Source organism: Pleurodeles waltl, chromosome 4_1 (assembly GCF_031143425.1).
Source record: "Pleurodeles waltl isolate 20211129_DDA chromosome 4_1, aPleWal1.hap1.20221129, whole genome shotgun sequence".
Lineage (NCBI taxonomy): Eukaryota > Metazoa > Chordata > Amphibia > Caudata > Salamandridae > Pleurodeles > Pleurodeles waltl.
Window position 1 is genome coordinate 981,412,322 of NC_090442.1, and position 19,560 is coordinate 981,431,881.

Below are 19,560 nucleotides of genomic sequence, written 5' to 3' on the forward strand. Positions count from 1 at the left end.
GCTTACCCTTAGTTGACATTACTCTATCTGATGAGTGTAATTCTGCTAAAATTGCCTTAATTGTAAACAATGTGCTTCAGAGGTTGGGAAGATCATGACATGATCTTGTTGCTATATGTTCTGATTCTGCATCCTACCTGACAAGGGCAAAGTATTTGCAAACTGCTCAAAGGGTTAATTTCATTACTATAAAAGATCCATCTTATCCATGCTGCAGTTTCCTATGCCCCGTCTCAACCTGAGAAGCGGGACATGTATGATTTTGTAATAAAAGCTGGAGTAGCATTTAAGTATGCATGTAACTTATAACACATTTATCCTCAAGAAAAAGTAGACGGGAGAAGGAAATATTCATGGACAGTTGCTGCGAGGCTCTGGTATGAGGGAGCAGTAAGACTTTTGGAAATATGGCACTACTTCCTTCCTTTTGTAAACAATGAAGAAACCACTGGATTCAAAATGGATTACCTACAAAAACTACTCGGCCCCGATAGTGCAAAATCTTCAGTCTTTCTATTTGAAGTTGCATTTCATCATTAAAACTCTCACTGGTATCGACATTCAAACAAAGCTGGAGACAGAAGAAACACATGTTCACCAAATACATTCAGTCATAGATGTTAACACAACTTTGGCAATGGGGCAAGACTGTACCCAAGACCCAATTATTACCACTTTATTGCAAATGTCACTACAAAAAATCAAATGCCCTAACAAAAGAGATGATTACTTTTAAAGAAACACTAAAAAGCAAGTGGGATGCTGTCCTAGCTATGAACTTAACAGGGCAAATAAGTTACAGCTCCTTTTGGAAACGAGTTTCAATCCTGGATCCATTACAAGAAAGTTCAGTATAGCCAGGAGTTTAATGATTACAAAGATTTATTCATGTGGGTTGCAGCCTTTGGTGACATAATGAATGTTGTTGAAGAAGAATTCAACAAACATTTAATGCACAATATTCCGTAAAAAGAGATCAGTGCAATGACATACTGGCGTTCTCAGAAGCAAGAATGACCAACACTGTGCAATCTTTCCTTGAATCTTATAGCCATTCCAGTATTATCAGCAAATATTGAACAGATTTTCAGTTGTCTTCATTTCATTAACAAAAAAGAAAGCGTGACAATGTCCTTGAAATAAGTCTCTTGAAATGCGCAAATGCTTGTACTACAATGGCAACGTTTTTAGATGAATGTATTGTGTTTTCTTAATTTGTCTCATATATAGACACATCTAAACCTATAACAAGTGAGGGCAAGTGTGCTTTGATTATTACAATTTTTTTGTAAAAATACTAGGTGTGGCGTTGTTTTTTGCTTACAATAAAAGTAAATGTGGATCAATACAAATAGAATGACAAAAAAATACATTTGGATAAATACAGACAGATATGGTAAAAAATTAGGGGCATATTTAAGAAAAATGTCATTGCACACAGTGCAGCACAACTTTTTTGTGCCACTTATGGCCCCCCTAACGCCACCATGTGTGCACCGTATTTAAAATACGGCACACCATGGCGGTAGTTAGGGGACTAGCATCAGAATTTTTTACCAATAGTCCGTCACTTTGCAGGATTAGCATAAAAAATTCTGACGTTAATCCTGCAAAGCACCCAGAAGCCAATTGTAAGAAATGGAAGTCTCCTTAAGCAGGCGTTAAAAGTACCGAAAAGAATGGCGCAAGATTTCCTTGCGCCGTTTGTTTGGCCCCCTAACGGGGGAACGCCCCCTTTACATACATTGTGCCTGGCGCAGGCATAATGTAGCGCATAGGGTTACAAAGTTGTGCAACGCATACGTTGCACTACTTTGTAAATATGGGGCTGTGTTTTTGGCCTTCTAACATCATATTACCATAAATAAATTACGCTAATGTGGCGTTGGAAAGGTGCTAGGAGTTCTGAAATATGCCGCTAAATACCATAAAACCAGAAGCCCTAAATATTGGATTGGCTAATTAAAAAGGTTCACAGACAGTATAAGAGATCAGACACATGCATCATCAGGAAAATATTGTTTGGCTTTTTGCTGCTGATTTGGTCGTTCCAGGTTCACATCTTAAATTTACGCCAAGCTGTGAGGCTTCCTTTGAGTTAGAAAAGAGTGTGAGATCAGTAGTGTTAAATTCTGTTTATGACAGAAATGTCAGATTTATCCTACATTTTATGTTTCATGGATAAAGTCAGCTCCAGACCTCCATGGATGGACTCCTTATCCCCCAGCAGTGGCACAGGAACTCTATGACCCGGGCAGGCTGTTAGAAAGGTTTGAGGAATGGGCCCTGATGTAAATCCACAACTCTTCATCAAATAAGAGCCATGGGCTGAGATGTGAATTAACTGTAGCCTACAGGTTCCTCAAAAGGGAAAACGGTGATAAAGAAGAGAAACAGACTGGAGGTTGGTGAATCGTCTAGCAGCTGTTCTGGTTGATAAATGCCCCTCTCTCTCTGTTACAGCAGCTGGTGCTCCTCTGTTATGGCGAAGGAACATCGTCCCCACTGCTGAAAGCCAGAGTAGGAAAAATGGACAATAAAATGATAATAAAACTGTTTTATTATCATTTTATTTTACTTATGGTGCTAGAGCCAGCTGAGCCTAGGACAGGATGGGGCTATTATGACAGCAGGGGGAGAAGGAGTAACACGCACAGTAAGTGTGCATGTTGGTTTGGCCAGCTGTACAAGGATGACTAAACTGACATGCGCACTTGAATCTCTGCAGCCAGCTGTGCTGCACAGCCAGGTGGAGAAGAGGCACAGGTTCCCAGGTCCTGAGCGAGGGTTAAACCAGCCCAGTCATGGCAATCACAGCACTGCTCTCATGCTGGTAAACAGTATTACCGGCATGAGAGCAGTGTCTTGATTGGCATCTGGGAGCCTGCGCAGTGTGTACCAGCCTTTGGGGAATTGGGAATCTGAGCAGGTGAAGTCTGAGCCGGCAGCGGCAGGTAAGTACTTTTCTATTTTATTTTTTTGTTATTTACCCCCATTCCCTCCCATATGTCCCCACGTTCCGCCCCTCCACTTATCATTAATAGTAGCTGCTGCTGTGTTACAGATAGTAAGGTGACAGTACATATTGAAGGACATGTCCTTCACCCACCATGCTGAGGAAGGCTACCTCTTCTTCACGAAGACAAAAATCAAGGAGTTTTCACCTTTCTGACAGGAAAAGGTGAAATCTTTTGCTATTATGCACATTTCAAGAATGATAGTGTGACCGTGCTGGATATGTATCTCCCCTGAGTAGTTTTACCAGAAAATATTAAAACGAGGGTCCTTTAATTTAGAGGCGTTGTGTTTTTGAACGGGTTTTATAAAATATGACATATAGGACCAAAGTGATAAATATTCTCAAATATTTTTTTCTGTAATGAAAGAAGTACCTGTATGTCGAAGTAGAAAGTGCTAATATAAATAAGGTGTGCCCCCCAGAAAAACTCTATGAAAAATGAACACTTGTATTAGTGTAGAGTTAGCTTCAGTATTATGCAGAGGTGTCTACTGCTGGGGATGTTAATACCATTTCACCTTAAATCTGTTTAAACTATTGTGCAAATTGGTTTGTTAGTTGAAAGTTGAGTTTGTGGACGGCGTGGTCAAATTTGACCTTTTTGGTGAAAAAAGTGCTCTTTACGATCCTGTGAGAATTGGCCAAGACAAGAGCAGGGCTAAGGGGTCCCTGAACCGGTGTAGACTGGCTTAAGTATACAACTAGCTGACCTGCAAGGAGATTGCAGAGAACAAGGGAGACCAAAGCCAGGGTGGACGTCACTGCAGAAAATGGAGGGCACTGGTCAAGCTCATGGAGAAGAGGTGAATCAATACACAACAAGAGACTTAATGGACCGGCCTAATCAAGGATGTGACAATTGATATACGTTTCATTTTGATCCTGTGGCATACTCCTGGCAAGGAGGGGTAAATGACAGAGAGAAATGGAGAACCTCTCAGAACTACTCAACACTCTATGCCCTATAGTGAGGAACTATTCACTACCAGTTAGGAAAGGTGGCTCTCCTGATTTGGATCTTGAGATCCTTCACCATTTTTTTGCTGATCATTTATATGCTACAACCTAAATTGCCATTTGTGGGACCTCAAGATCAGCGGCTGCCACAAATCTCAGGGGGAGGTTGGGGCGAATGGGGATGGGGGTGAATAATTTTTTTTAAAAATAACTTAACTTTCCGACGCTGGCCGCCTCGTCCCTGCTCCCTCTGGATGGTGTTGGTGTCACAACAGTCCCTGGGACACCAGCACAGGCTCTCCATGCAATCCTGGCTCTGCTTTCATTTTAAACCTAGCATGAGAGCAGTTCCAGGATTGGCCTGAGGGTATTCGTTTGCTGCTCAGACACTGCTGGGAGTCTATACAGTTTCTCCAACCTGGCTATGTTACACAGCCGGGTTGGAGAAACTAAGTGTGCATGTGTTTGGCCGGCCTAAGATGACCGGCCAAACACACATGTGCACTTAAGTGCACTCTACTCCCCCTCCCCTCTACCCCTCCTGTCACCCAGCCCACACCTCCCTGCGCATGCTGCTCGCTGAGCCAGCAACTGAAAACTAAAACAATAGTAAACTATCATTTTATTTTTCAGCTGCTGGCTTATGCAGGGGGACTATGCTCCTTTGCCATTGCAAAGGAGCCACCCCTGCTCAAGATTAAGTGATCTCATGGGTTTCCCATTCATATGATGCATTTAATGTCCAAAGGACTAGACATGAGGGCACTGCAATCATGGAGAAGCCTTTCATTGTATATACCCATGAATTCTTGTTTTTATGTTGTATTATATTGGTTTCCAAGTTAGGGTAAAATGAGAAAAGGATTTGGGTCAGTCCCCCACATTCATACATACATTTGATATCCACATCACTGAGAATGGGACAGCTGTCATCTTTCTTCTTTCCAATACCATAGCCACATTTCAGGAGGACAGACATCCAGAGCCAACCTTACGCTTAACTGGTTGTCAAAATGGTAATGGTACTATCTCTGAATGACAAAGATTTACATGTAACATGCAGGAAGCAGAGACTGAAATAAAATCGCAATTTGCATCTCAAACTATTTGAGGAAACAAGATTGAGGCATTTGATAACACAAGTCACTCAAAATGTAATTGGGTTGCTTTTCTACTGCAGAGACTCCTGGATTTCACCAATAAGGACATAAAGACAGATAAAAATGGTAGCTACTTTATGATTAATTGGCTATTGAAGGGGTCAGCAATCACTCTAGAAGTTGAATATTGTTACATTTGGGAAAATAGATTTTCTTGATATGCGCTTTGCAGAAGACAATCTAATTCTCATGGAGGACTTCAATGCAGTCTGGGCGCTACAATGGATAGAATGGGCATAGGTGTGCACCACCCAGAAATGTACAAAAAAAACCTTAAGCATAAGATTAGAGAACTATGGCTTTGAAATGTGTGGAGGGAATAGCATGATGTATATTATATATGTTATTTTGCCATGTCCACAAAACATACGTAAGAATTGACCATTTCCCTGTCACTAATCCTTAATACATTAAGACAGTCATTCATAAGTACCGTATCCTTGTACGACCACGCACTGATTTTCATAGATGTAGAATGGGTCCAGTGGCTGTGAAGATGAGGGTGATGGATTTTCCAAGCATCTGTTCTGAGGGAGCCAGTGCTCGAGTGGAGCTGGACACACATATTGCAAATTACTTTCTTAACAATGACACTAAATATACATCCCTAGCAAGCCTGTGGAATCTTTGAAAATTGAGGCCAATGTTTATGGGCATTGTCGTGCAGGGAAGCACAGCAAGTCACCTTGCTGCATTGCCCTGCATCACAGGAAAGGACAGGAGAGTGCGGTGTATTAAAGAATAAGGCACATTCCTGTCCTTTCCCCTGCGTTGGAGCCCCTTTAGACAACCTAGCACCAAGACAGGCACCCTTGCACGCTGGTGCAAGGGTGACTGTGTTGCATGCATGCTATTTTTATGTGCAGGAAGGGCACTGTTCTGCACAAAAACAACCTGAGAGATATATTCCTCTTTCTATGTGTGCTGTAGAATGCAGCACACATAGAAAGAGGACAAAATGAGGAGAAATATACACATTTTGCCTAGTTACGCCTGTCCTGGGGAGGTGTATCTTTTTGGTGCATTACCAGGATAACAGGTTCCTGTAAAATCTGGGAATGTGTCAAAATCCATGATTGTTGCATGGGGACACCCACACAACACCCATGGAAATGTCTTCCTAGGGCAGAGTAATCTGATGCAGCGATTTGCGCTGTATTGCATTACTTGAGATTTATGAAGCCATGTAGGGACGTGCAAGGTGGCCTTGTGTGGCTTCATAAATCTTACTTAAGGTTTGTGTTGCTCTTGCTCCACGTTGCGTGGTGCAAGAGTGATGCAAACCAGGTCATAAATGTGGTCCTGAGTGGCCAATATTGGGAGAGGTTAGAAGACAAGATAAAAAGAAAAAGCAATAATAAATTTTAAGGCATACTCTTACACCAATTCCTACACACTGTTATGTCTCTTAGAGGCCAAATATACACATTAGAAATTAATAGAGCTGGGCTTTCCCTATTAAGATTAAAACAGATTTACTACACACATGGAAACAAGATAGGGCCCCATTTGGCTCATCTCAATAGAGGGGATACGCGAAGGACATTGTCCTAGATAATGGGTAAAGATTAACAAAGAAAGAGGAGAAACTCTTGGTGTTTCACAACTCTATTCACAAGGTTATGTGTTAGAGTGGGTTTCAGAAGCAGTTCAGACAGAAAGAAGTCAGTTTCTGTAATTGTAGTCACACTATGTGCAGAAACAGCTTTTGACCGAGTAGACTGGACCTTCATGACAGAGGCAATTAGTAGAGGGGTTTTTGGTCTGCAGTTCATGTGCTAGGTCTCCCAGGTTATCAATCCACTATGGCTAAGATAATGCTGAATGCAGGGCTGTCTAAGCTGATGAAGCTTAAAGGGACACTTGCAAAGGGTGTCCTCTTTCCCATCGCATTTTTGCCCTTCAGCACTGGACCTCTGGCAGCTTGTATAAGAAAAGACTTAGAGATGCGGGTCTTACAATTTGGTTGGGAAGAACATAAGACAATGCTTTTTGTGGATGACGTCCTGCTGACCATGACAGAGCTGGCTCAATCTCTCTCTAGGAAGCAGTCTCATTTACAGAAATTCAAGAGGATGGCAGGATATAAGATCAATGCCACAAAATCAGAAATACTGATCTTAACACTTCCTGTAAATGGAGGTAGATGCGATTAAAGAAGGCTGCAATTTTAGATGGGCCTCCAAACATTTCTAGTTTTTAAAATCACACCAAATGTTACAGATTTATATAAAGTCAATATGTTGCCTCTTATTGCAGAGATTAGAATAGACCTCAAACAATCAATGAATCTAGCGGTGCTGTGGCTGAATTGGATTAATGTAAAAGAAATGAACATTTTAACTAGGCTACTTTACATGTTCCAAGCCCTCCCCATCAACATACCTGTCACTTTCTTCTCCACAATAAAAAACATAACATTGAACTGTATATGGAGGATAGGTGTCATAGTTTCATACAAGACATTGTGCAGGCCAAGGCAGAGGTGGTGACCTGCATCCCTCAGATATGCTCACTTATGATAGGGTAGTAAAACTTGAAGGGTTGGCAGATTGGATCGCACATAAGATGGATAAAATGTGGGTACATATGGAGCAGTGGTGGGTCCATCTCCATGTGACTTGATGTGGAAGTTTGCAAGAGACAGACCAGTTAATAGAAGCCTTAGCTCACAGTTGGCCATTACCCTCTCAACCTGGGACACTATAAAATGATGTCTACACCTAACCATTTATCTATCCCCTACACTGTGATACATTTGAATCCCTCTTTTAACCCTGCTCTCACTCACCTTTTGATGTGTGGTGAGAGGAAGATTGTCATATGATTTTTTAATTATTCAATGACTGCTACATGAGGAGGAGAGACTACACAACCAAGGCACAGGGTTATGCAACACCTTTATAAAGAGGCTGAAGATAAAGAACTAATACTGATGGGAAACTTGTGCTCCAGGGCGTGGCCAACCGCACCAACATGGCGGACGCATAATCCAGAGGCTCTGTCGGGGCCTAACAGAATCCTGCCAGAATCAACTCCCTCCATGAACAAACAATGCAGGCCTTGCGGGGGAAGATCAGGGCCCCAACGTGGAACGACCAGCCGGCGCTTGGGGACTTGGAGGTGTCCGCGAACGACTTCGGGAGCGGGCCCAGGTGTGGCTGGAGGCCCGGCCTGGACGGGCCCGCGGTGCACTTCGCTGGACCGAGGAGGTGAGATACTGTTGTGGGGAACAAATCGCGCTTACGGCAGATTGCCGGCACGCCTGGACCTGCCGGGCCGACTGGGGTGCTCCCCTCGGCCCCTACTGGTTGTCCTTGCCTGCTGGTGACATGGGCGGATCGGGGAAGGGCCGGAGGCCCGCGGAGGGGTGCCGGCCCCGGGCGGCGTACTGGGAGAGGCTCGGAGGCCTCTGGAAGTGGACCCTGGGGCGCACGGCAGCCCGGCCCAGAGGGGGCTGCGCCGCGGTGAAGAGCGGAGAGCACAGAGGACGCCGGCGGCGGGGTTTGGACTGGGGCCCCCGGTGCATGCCCGACCTGTTGTTGAGAGCCCACAGAGCCGTGGCTGGGCCCCCTGCCCCACTGAGGTTGCAGGCGGCTGCACTACTGGTGGTCTGAGGTGGGGCCCCTGGAGGCACAACTAGATGGAGGTTGTGGCCCGGCCTGGGGGAGTGCTCTTGCTGGTGGTAGGCGGAGGGACCCCACCGGAGAGGACAGTGTGGACTGCTGGAGCGGAACTGACGCTGCAACACTGATGGGAACCGGACTGGGCCCTTTCCACCCCTCATGGCCAGTGGACCACAGCCCTAGAGGGAGCCAGGAGTGTAGACATCGGGTGGTAGATCGATCGCCTTCGGGAAGATGTCGGCGGCCTGTCCTGGGCTGCAGCAGTGAGTTGGAGCGCGCCTACCGGTGAGAGAAGGAGGTCACGAGGCTATTGGCGCGGCGGCGGCCCACGAATCCGTGCGCACAGAAGCACAACCTGAACTTAATCGAAGCTCCTCATCGACGGTGTGGTGCGGGGGTGCCTAGTCCCGGCTGGATGCCATCCGGGGGTACCTCCTGCACTGCTTGGGACACACGAACTTGGAGAGAGCTATTCGTGGATGGACATAGCCGGTACCTTTGATTTACTTGTGGCCACATGACTTTGTCCGGGGTGGGGCCCCCGGTTTTGGGGCACCGCGCCATACGGCATCACGGCCGCTAGAGTCCTACATGGACAAAAGCTTGGGAACAGCGTCTGACCGCTGGAAACGCCTGAGCCGCTGTTGCGGCTCTCCTGGGGGCGCCCACACCACATTAATGTGGATAGATAGTGTTGGGCCTACACCAGACTGAAATCGCTGGTCGGAGCATCCCGAATTAGAGCTCTCACGGAGGAACGTGGCGACCGAGCCTGGTGGAACGACCGGCGGTGAATCTGCAGGCTACGTGACAAGGCACTGAGTGATCCTTTACCCAATTGACAACTGGAGTACAATCTATATGTCCCGGATGACCACCAGGTGCAAGACCAGAGGCAAAACCATGCACCGTAAAACCACCAGAGACAACGAAAAAGAGAAGATGGAAGACCTCACACAGTCTACGGTACAGGCCACCCTTGATAAGATTCTGGGTGCAATAGAAGACACAAAAACAACTCTGAGACATGACATTAACCAGGTGGTGGTCGAAATGGGACTGCTGAGTGCCGACCACTACAAATTGGTGGACAGAGTGAAAGAAACAGAAATAACACTGACGGAACTCACACCGAAACATGATAATCTCGCTACCGCGGTCCTCCACATGACTGACCATGTGCAGTGTCTAGACGAAGGGTGGACGATGCAGAAGGGAGAAACCGCAAAAACAACATACGGATCGTGTGTCCCCCTGAGGGCATCGAGAGACCAAACATGGTGGAGTTCCTTGAGGAATGGCTGTGCACGGTCGTGGCCCCAGAGCTCCTCTGGCCCTTCTTCTCCCTGGAACAGGCACATAGAGTCCTTTCGCGCCCGCTGGCCCCGGGAAGGCCACCGAGGGTGGTGATAGCCAAAGTAATGCACTATAGGGATAGAGATACCCTACTCCGAAGGGCCAGGGAGGCTGGGCCATTCAAAGTCGAGAATGGTACAGTGACGCTGTTCCCTGATTTCACTATGGAAGTACAGACGAAACAGGCTTCATACAAGGCAGTGAAGAGGACACTCCAAGAGGCTGGAATACCATAATCCCTTCTCTTTCCGGCCAAACTAAAGGTAATCTTGGACGGTAAAACCATGTTCTTCCAAACACCAGAGGAGACATGGGAATGGCTAGAAGCGAAAGGAGTGGCAGAGGGACCGTGCAGCCGGGACGGGTGTGTGGTCCGCACGGACCGAAGGGGTCAGAGGAGACAGCGGAACAGAAACAGATCCCGGGCAAGACCAACCACAGCCCAAAAGGAGCTGGCGAAAATAGACGCACTGAACATGGCAGGTTCAGTGTGTGGGGGTGCTCCATCAGTGGATAGCAGTAGTGGAGATTCGGATCGTGCATCTGTGTCCTCTGGGGGGGGTTCTGGCAACTCGAGGGATGCACCCAGGGTGACCCCACAGACGGCGGACGAGTTGGGCTAAGTAACTTTGTGACCTTTGTCACGAGGTGAGGAGTGTCATATGAATGAGTCCCGACGGACACGCACCCACCCCCCTACTAGTTTCTCAGCCATGAGACAGGATGGCAAGAACTTTATTCAACTTGTTGTTATTGCTTCACTTTTGCAATGTGTTATGGGCAACCTACACTTCGAGAGGCGCCCTGGGTCCGGGAGTTGGGGTTTACATTTGTATTTTCTTAATGGTGACAGAAGCACTGAGAACGTTCTACACAAACCTACACAACGGGAAGGGAGGAATGAGGCACAAGGGGGTACGAAAGGACTCAATTCCACCTTCATTAATCTAGCATGGCTGAATAAAACTTTCTGACCTGGAATATCAGGGGAATGTGATCACCCTCTAAAAGGTACAGAGTATTATCATATCTGAAGCGGTGGGGGTGCATATCGCTATGCTACAGGAAACTCACCTTACCACCGCCGATATAGACAAACTTAGGCGCAGATGGCGGGGACAGATATTTGCCACTAAGTATTCGGCTTACGCTAGAGGAGCACTGGTATGGGTGAGAGCGGGAGTCCCCTTTGAGGTTAAAGCTGTGGACATAGACCAAGAAGGCAGGTTTGTAGTTGTGGAAGGTAGACTGCATGGAGTTACAATCACCATTAGCAGTATCTACGCGCCTAACCAGGACCAGATACCCTTTATGCAGTGCCTATCGAGCCACCTCACAAGCCAAAAAGGGGGGGAGCTACTATTAGCAGGGGACTTTAATAGTGCATTAGATACAGAACTGGACCGCTCCACCCCACCACTGGTTGGAGCAGCAATGCATAAGATAGCTAAGCACATGGAGGAATGGGTGCTGGGCTGGGGTCTGGTGGATGTATGGCGCGCCCAACACCCACAAGATAGGGACTACTCTTATTTTTCACACCTGCACCAGTTACACACCAGAATTGACAGGGTGATTTGCTCGGCAGCTGTAGCACAGAACATGACCCACACTGAATATTTGGGGGGTACCCTGTCCGATCATAACCCACTACTTTGCACATGGCGAGCAACTAGAGACAGACCCCCTATACCATTATGGAGATTGGGTCCAGAAGCATTAGAAGACCAAGTATACAGGGAGACACTCCATTCCTATCTTACAGACCACATCATCATCAACTCAGGTTCTGCATCGACTAGAGGTGTGGGATGGGAGACGCTAAAGGTTGCAGTGAGAGGTCATTGCATGAGCCAGACTGTTGGGATTATGCTCAACCTGGAGCGTGAGTTGATAGGCTTAGAAAAAATCATCCACGAAGAAGAAAAGAAGAGGAATAGAACTGCTTTAGAATGCGATAGACTCAAAGAGGCGAAAGACTCGCACGCTAAGACCGAGGAACAGTTAAGATGCCACAACACACAGAGATACCTGGCCTCAATACAAGCGGAGGAGGGTAGGTCAGGTAAGATGCTGGCATTGTTGGTGAGACCAGGAGGAGAGGGGCTGCCTATAGTGAGCGTACATGGTGCGAAGGGAATACATAAACACACACCCAGTGAGGTTAATGGAGCCTTTAGAGAGTACTACGCCTAACTATATAGGCGACCGGAGAACCTGGAAACCGAAAGGTTCAGAGATTACTTAAACGCATTACCATTGATTGCTTTGACGGAGCAAGAAGGGGATAGTCTGGGGGGGCCTGTGACGTTAGAGGAGGTGAAAGATGCCATAGCACAACTAGCAGCGGGGAAGACTCCGGGTACGGATGGGCTCCCGATGGACTTCTACAAGAAGTATTCCACACTGCTGGCATCCAGGCTAGTTGAAATGTATGCGGAAGCTTTCCAGCGGGGTTCCCTACTAGGATCACTGAGGGAAGCTCTAGTGGTCCCCTTGCCCAAACAAGACACGGGTGAGATTTCAGTGACTGACTTCCGACGGTTGTCAATGTTAAACTGCGATTTAAAATTTTTAAGTAAACTAATTGCCAATAGACTGCTTAGTTACATCTCCAATCTAATACATGAAGACCAAAACGGATTTATTCCAGCGCGAAGCACCTCCCTAAATTTGAGACGCCTGTTTAACCTATTCCATATGCCGCAAGCTGCAAAACCCAATGGGGCGACGCTGTTGGCAATAAATTTTGAGAAAGCCTTTGACTCGTTAAGATGGGACCTCCTACGCTCGGTGATGCTCCGGATGGGGATGGGTGAGGGTTGGGTGCGCTGGGTGGACCTGCTATACGCGACTCCCCTTGCACGAGTGCGGACGGGCAAAACAATCTCTGAGACTTACCCTGTACACAGGGGAACTAGACAAGGATGTCTGTTATCCCCCCTATTGTTTGCTCTGGCAATCGAACCGCTTGCGGCTCGGTTCTGGACGGAAGGTAGAGGACATGGAGTGCAATGGGGACAGACTGAACACATCATCTCACTCTATGCGGACGACGTATTAATATACCTGAGAAATGGCGAGACCGGTTTGCCTTGGGCCTTGGGAGTATTGGATGATTTTGGTGCTGTCCCTGGACTACGCCTGAATCGAGGTAAGACCTTTGTCTTTCCCATGACAGCGGGTGGAGAGCGACCTTCCTCTTGCCCGCGCACCTATAAGTACCTCGGTGTACAGGTGTTTCATGATTTAAAAGACCTCCACAAGGGTAACTTGCGTAGAGCGTTGTGCTCACTTCGATCCTCGGTGAGATTCTGGAGATCACTCAGACTAACTATATCAGCTAGGGTATCCCTATCTAAGATGATCATGCTCCCACGCCTTCTCTACTTCTTTGCTAATCTGCCGGTGCCCGTGCCTTCGGCATGGTTTCATGAATTAAATACACTTCTCAGGGACCTTGTATGGGAAGGAGGCCGCAGGCGCACATCGCTGACTGTTCTTTCTAGGCCAGTACTCCTTGGGGGTCTGGGTGTACCAGACTTTGAACTCTACTATCTGGCCTGTCAACTACAGTGGATGGCCAGATGGCTGGTGGGAAGAGGTCGACTGGATAGATGTACTGACACCGGGGTGCAGGACGTAGACAGGATACTGGCACACATGATTGCCCGAGGTGAGGCACACAGAGAGGAAAGCGTCCTAATGAAGGCTTCGATATTTTGCTGGAAGCGTTGCTCACGACGAGCGGGGTGGGAGTAGCTCATTCACCAGCCCTGCCATTATCAGTGCTGGTGCAGGACTCGCCGGATAAATCATTAATGGGCCAGGAGCTGGGTATGTGGGCACGGGCCGGAGTGCAGACAATTGGAGACTTCTTTCAGGATGGTATACTGAGATCATTCACAGATATCAATATCTGACACACCGCATAAAGTCACTCTGGGACACTGTCAATGCAGAACCCGAGGTACACAAGATCCTTCATCTACTCCTGACACTGGGCGAAGAAACTCACCTGATCGCTAAATTATATAAGGCCCAAGTGGAATGCTCCATGGTGCCCTTACAGGCACTAAGGGAACGTTGGGAAAAAACGCTAGAGGAAGATTTAACGGAATCGGCCTGGAAGAGAGCACTAGCATACCGCAAGTCGGTATCACGAAACACACGCTTACGGTACATTCAATATAATTACTTACACAGGAAGTACCTCACCCCACATAGATTAAACATCATTTACGGAGGCGAAACTAGAACATGCCCCAGGTGTGATGAACTGGATGCAGACCTGGACCACATGTTGTGCCAGTGCTCTGTGATCCGGCATGCCTGGGAAGAGGTACTGGACAAATTGGGTTGCTATTGGAGTTAAAACTGGACCGGTCCCCATTGGTGTGCCTGATGGGACTGCATATCAGAGCAGCGGCTGGGTCGGTAAAGGCTAGATTCCTAGATCTAGCTTTGGTACTTTTTAGGAGGCAGATTGCCCTTGGATGGAGATCTTCTGAGAGCCCTCCTCGAAGGGATCTGAAGAAGGGATGTCACAAAGTGGGCAAGGGCTGAGCTGCAAGTGCTGAGACGAGAGGAAATGAAGGGACTACGCTTGAAACCCATTGCTCCTGACTGGGAGGAAATATTAGATAAGTGGGTACATGGAGAACATGAAATGGGAACTCACGGAGAGACAACTGACGCCCCTTAGCCTAGAAATATAGAGGAAGAAGTATATGGTAGTACACTGACAACAAATAATGAACGTAGAGGCAGACTTGTACCAACATAGCAGGCACAGAAAGAGAGAGTCAGACATCACCACGATGCAACAGGCCTTAGAGGGGATTGAGTACCAGTACATCATAAACCACATGTAGAGACCCCGCCCCTTAGAATGCTGGACTTGGAAATTAAGGAATAACACAGAGCTGAATAAATTAATATCAACAGCTCCCCTCCCTCACAACATCACACAGACACCTCATATCACCATTGTGTAAATAGTTTCACATAGAACCGGATTGATACTTGGTATAGTAAATAACTATGAATAATTAATGTTTGCATGCTCAAGAATCATCCTACCCAAGAGCGATTTGTTACCAAGATATAGTTTATTTTTCTCAAACTTCTAAATGTAATAAGGATCAACATGTATGAGGAAGGAAGCAAACAATGAAAACAGAACCGGAATTATAAATGTTTGTAAGTAAAATGTTAATAAAAGATATATAATAAATAAAAAAAGAAACTTGTGCTCCATGCAAACAAGGGGGATCATCTCCACACTATATAAACTCTTCACAGAAGTTTCCCTAGAATCCCTCCTACCCATGCATATCTAATTGGGGTACTCTTACTGCCAAGAATACTGCAGATGTGCAATGGGTGTATGTTTGGAGATATTTAAACATAACCACACATAGCATATTAGGTAAGTAGGCTTACTTCAAATTACTATTGGACTGGTACCTCTAACCTGAAAAATTACAAGAATTATACCCCTCAAGTAGTCCAAGTTGCGGAAGCGGGGGGAGGTGGAAGACATGCTCCACTTATGGTGGAACTGTTCTAAAATAAAACCCTTCTACAGAGAGGCCTTCTCAAATGTCCGAGCTATTGTGGGCTATCCCATACCAGAATACGTCATATAGATACTTAAAGGAGTAAGGATATGTGACATACATTGCCAATCTAAATTCAATAAAATGCTGCTTTGTAACTGCATGGGGGTGTGATAGACTTGACAGCCTTAGGGTGGTCTTCCCCCAAACTTTTTGCCAGCTTGCCTCATTTTTTGCTGATTTCTTTTTGTTTGCCTTAGGACTTTGAGTGAGCACTTTACCACTGCTGATCAGTGCTAAAGGGCATGTGCTCTCTTCCTAAAACTTGGCTTGATTGGTACATACCTAATTGGCATATTTAATTTACTTATAGGTCCCCAGTAAAGTGAACTACATGTGCCCAGGGCCTGTAAATTAAATGCTAGTAGTGGGCCTGAAGCTCTGCTTGAGCCACCCCCTTAAGTAGCACTTTAAAAAATGTCACATACCTCCCATTGCAGCATGAAGACAGAGCTACATTGACATCTCAACCTGGCATCTAAAACCACTTGCAAAGCCTTAAATCACCCCCTTTATTACATAGAAAGTAGCCCCTAGGTAGCCCAGGGCAGGGTGCTATGTTATTAAAAGTTAGGACACATTCTTTTATGTTTTGTGTGTACTGGTCATGAAAACCTCTCAAATTCGATTTTCACTACTGTAAGGCCTCCCCCTCCCATTGGAGAACATTGGGTATTCCTTATTACATTCAAAAAGCTGCAATTCCTGATTGGGAAGGGGTAGAACTATCATGTTTAGTATCTATGGAATTGTAATGATAAATCCTATTTAATGGTGAAGTCAGATTTATTGTTACAATTTTAAAAATTATACTTTTAGAAAGTTGAGATGTTCCTGCTCTTAGCCATGTGTGCCTGCAGCCTTTCTAAAGTAAACGTCTGGGTGGGGTGACAGGCTTGTGCATTTCCTCTAGACAGCCACATACAAAGGGAGTTTAGGTGTGGCTGATAAGCCATCAACATGCTGATGGGCCATCCTAGGCAGGATGGGAGGGAGAAGCTGGCCACAGCCTCACACTTAACACCTGAATAGGCTGTGTCCTAACCCCACACAAAGGACTTCTCTATCCCCTATAGTGAATCTGGAGCCAGGGAGGGAAGGGAGGACCTCTGTGCACTTTAAAGCCCTTTTTTGACGTCTCCCCCACTTCAAAGGTACCCCTGGGTACAAGAACTGGGCTTCTGACCCTATCAACTCAGTACACTTCGGGCCTGTGGATCCCTGCAGGAAGAATGACTGCTGTGCTGCTACAAGGACTGCTACTCTGCTGGACTGCTGCTCTGAAATAACTCCTTTCTAGCTGTTTTGACCTGCTGCCCTCCTTGCCTGAGTGAGAAAGACTAGACCCACATCACCTGAACCTGGGTGACCTAAGGGGATAGCTGGCTTGCCTCCTGTTCTTTTGAAGTCTCCGGGACACAAAAGACTTCCAACTCATCACCTACAGCACCTGGACTCTGCTATCTGTGAGTTTTGCCCTGCCAAGTGGTGCCAATCCACTTGTTGGCCCATGGAAGCGAGTATAAAGTGCTGCTCCTGTCCAAAATACACACATGAATGCCATCTTCAACTTTGCGCATCTCAGAACCAACGCATCACCTACATCCAAAAGATCGGCAATGGCGCATCGCCTGTCTCCCTTGCTCCTCACATCATCTTTGACGTTGATGCAAACAAGTAACTGTTTTAGTGGTCCAAGGCAGGTCCCTGTATATGGCCTATGCTCCATCGTGGTCAGCCTGACTTTTGAGATTTGACCCGGTCTACAGCGACCAGAAAGCCCTGATAGGCACTTGATGTTTTTAAGTACTACATTTCAGTTTATTCTTTACAAATTCATAACTCTGGTTCTACTTATTGTATTGTTGTCATTGTTGTCGTTTTATGTTCATTAAATTAAGCTTTGTTTTTCTAACCAGATGTGCTACAATTCTGTGTGGTGAATTCACCCCTTTACTCTTTAAAGTGGTGCACAAATAATTTACACATTGCCTCTTAAATTAAGCCTAACTGCTCTGTGCCAAGCTACCAGGGGTGAGCATTGGTTAATTTAGGGTGTGTTTCTGACTTACCGGGACTAGGATTGTGGTTGCTGCTTGGACAGGGTGCATATGTCTGCCAACCAGAAACCAAATTTTTAACAGGGCCGCAAAGATAAGAAAGAACTCCCATATACAATGCACTGATATTCATGTCACTGGACAATTATAGCAAAAGTAAAATGTGTATGTGGCCTGGAAGATAGCACTGACTTTGACATAGTATGGGTCCCATTACTCTCATTTTCATCAGCGGTCAATCCTTCAAGGTCATATACACCAAAGATGAAGATGCTGAAACATTTTCAGCCTAGAAGAATCGAGGAAGAAATGTGAACTTGATCAGTGTCCTTAACAATTCTTAATAACAATGCTAAAATACAGCTGTCATGGACAGGAAATAGAGATTTTCTGTTGTGTTCATTAAAGTGTACCTATATCAAATACATGGGCTTGGACGACGACCCTTTAAGTTGCAACAAAGAGGGCACTTTTTTACGTTTTTACTTTTTTAAAGGAAATGTTCATATACTGAAACACCTTCGGTATCTCATGGATGTGAGTGCGAGGCATTATCGACAATATGTCATACATTAACTTCGCTATTGTAACCAGTAAAACTGCTATAGTTACAAAAAATAGCCCTTGTTTTTTCCATGGTTAAGTACTAACTAAATGGCAGGACATATGGAGGCAGCTTTGCAAAAACAAAGACATTTCCAACACTACCTGTGTCACTCCTCCTAGCAATCTCAGTTTTGTTGGAGTTTTTAAGTATTCGCAGTCTTGTGGACAATGAAACTGGACTGAGACCTCACCAGCTGTCTTAGGGAAGGCTGTGTGGTGTCAGTGGCGCTCGGCGTATTGTGATGAACCTATTCGCCTGTTATAAAATATTACAGGCTAGGTGCAGTGCTTAATTTGTAAAAGAATAAGTGGAAGAGGCCAAAAATGTTCCCAGGAGCCCGCTACTGAATGTAGGGTTTGCAAAATACCAAAGTTGACTAGTTTTGAGTTCACCTCATGCCTCTTCTAACTACCCTCCTACATTATCTGGCCCTTCATCGCTCTCCCCGGTTGTTTCTTACCCATTTTTCCTCCCCTATTCGATCTTTACTTTCTTTCGCCTAACCTTTCATTCGCCCTTTCATTCGCCCCCCCCCCCCCCTCTCTGGCTCTAGGTTAAAGATTGATGATAAAAAATAAGTCCCGTTTACAAAAACGATCGTTCGTTGATTATATCTGCTACCACCAGCTCAAATGAAGCAAAACTGCAAACACCTTCTTAGTACAGAACTTCATCAGAGTTTGCAAATGTGTAGCTTCTAACTTAAAGAAAGATTGCAGCAAACTTACCTGCAAGAGCAGCAGTAAAAAGACGTAGTACCCGAATCCGATTCATGATTGAGCAAGTACCTGGACTAAAACCCTGGTCTTTTATGTTCAGCTAAACAACCTCTGGCTGACCCACATATTGTGAAACAGCAAACATTCCCGGAACAGAAAGAGACTCAGACGTGTGCTAACGTCCAGTCCTAGCAGCAGTAGTGTAATATCAGCGTCAGACAGATAGGACCCAGACGCAAGGCCAACTCGCTATCGTCTTTTTCCACAATAGCCCACAGTGCCCTCAAGGTGGTGTCGTTTCGTTTATTCACACACCAAAATACCATGCCATTTGTGTGAATGTTACCGATTTCATTACTCAAATAACATTAATATGTGTTAAAAAGCTGATAAGAGGCCAAAGGCATTAATAGTTATAACTGTTACGTTTTCAAA

General features: G+C 45.8%; 1 protein-coding gene across 1 annotated transcript in view; it reads right to left on the reverse strand.

Moving 5' to 3' along the window:
* Positions 1 to 19,262, reverse strand: part of LOC138288300 (lysosomal alpha-glucosidase-like) — an 881,508-nt gene extending 862,246 nt beyond the window's left edge. Inside the window, exon 1 of the mRNA XM_069229744.1 lies at positions 19,135 to 19,262. Coding sequence (XP_069085845.1) covers positions 19,135 to 19,180 — 46 coding nt within the window. The 5' untranslated portion in view covers positions 19,181 to 19,262. The remainder of the gene's footprint in view (positions 1 to 19,134) is intronic.
* Between the last annotated feature and the right edge of the window lie 298 nt (positions 19,263 to 19,560).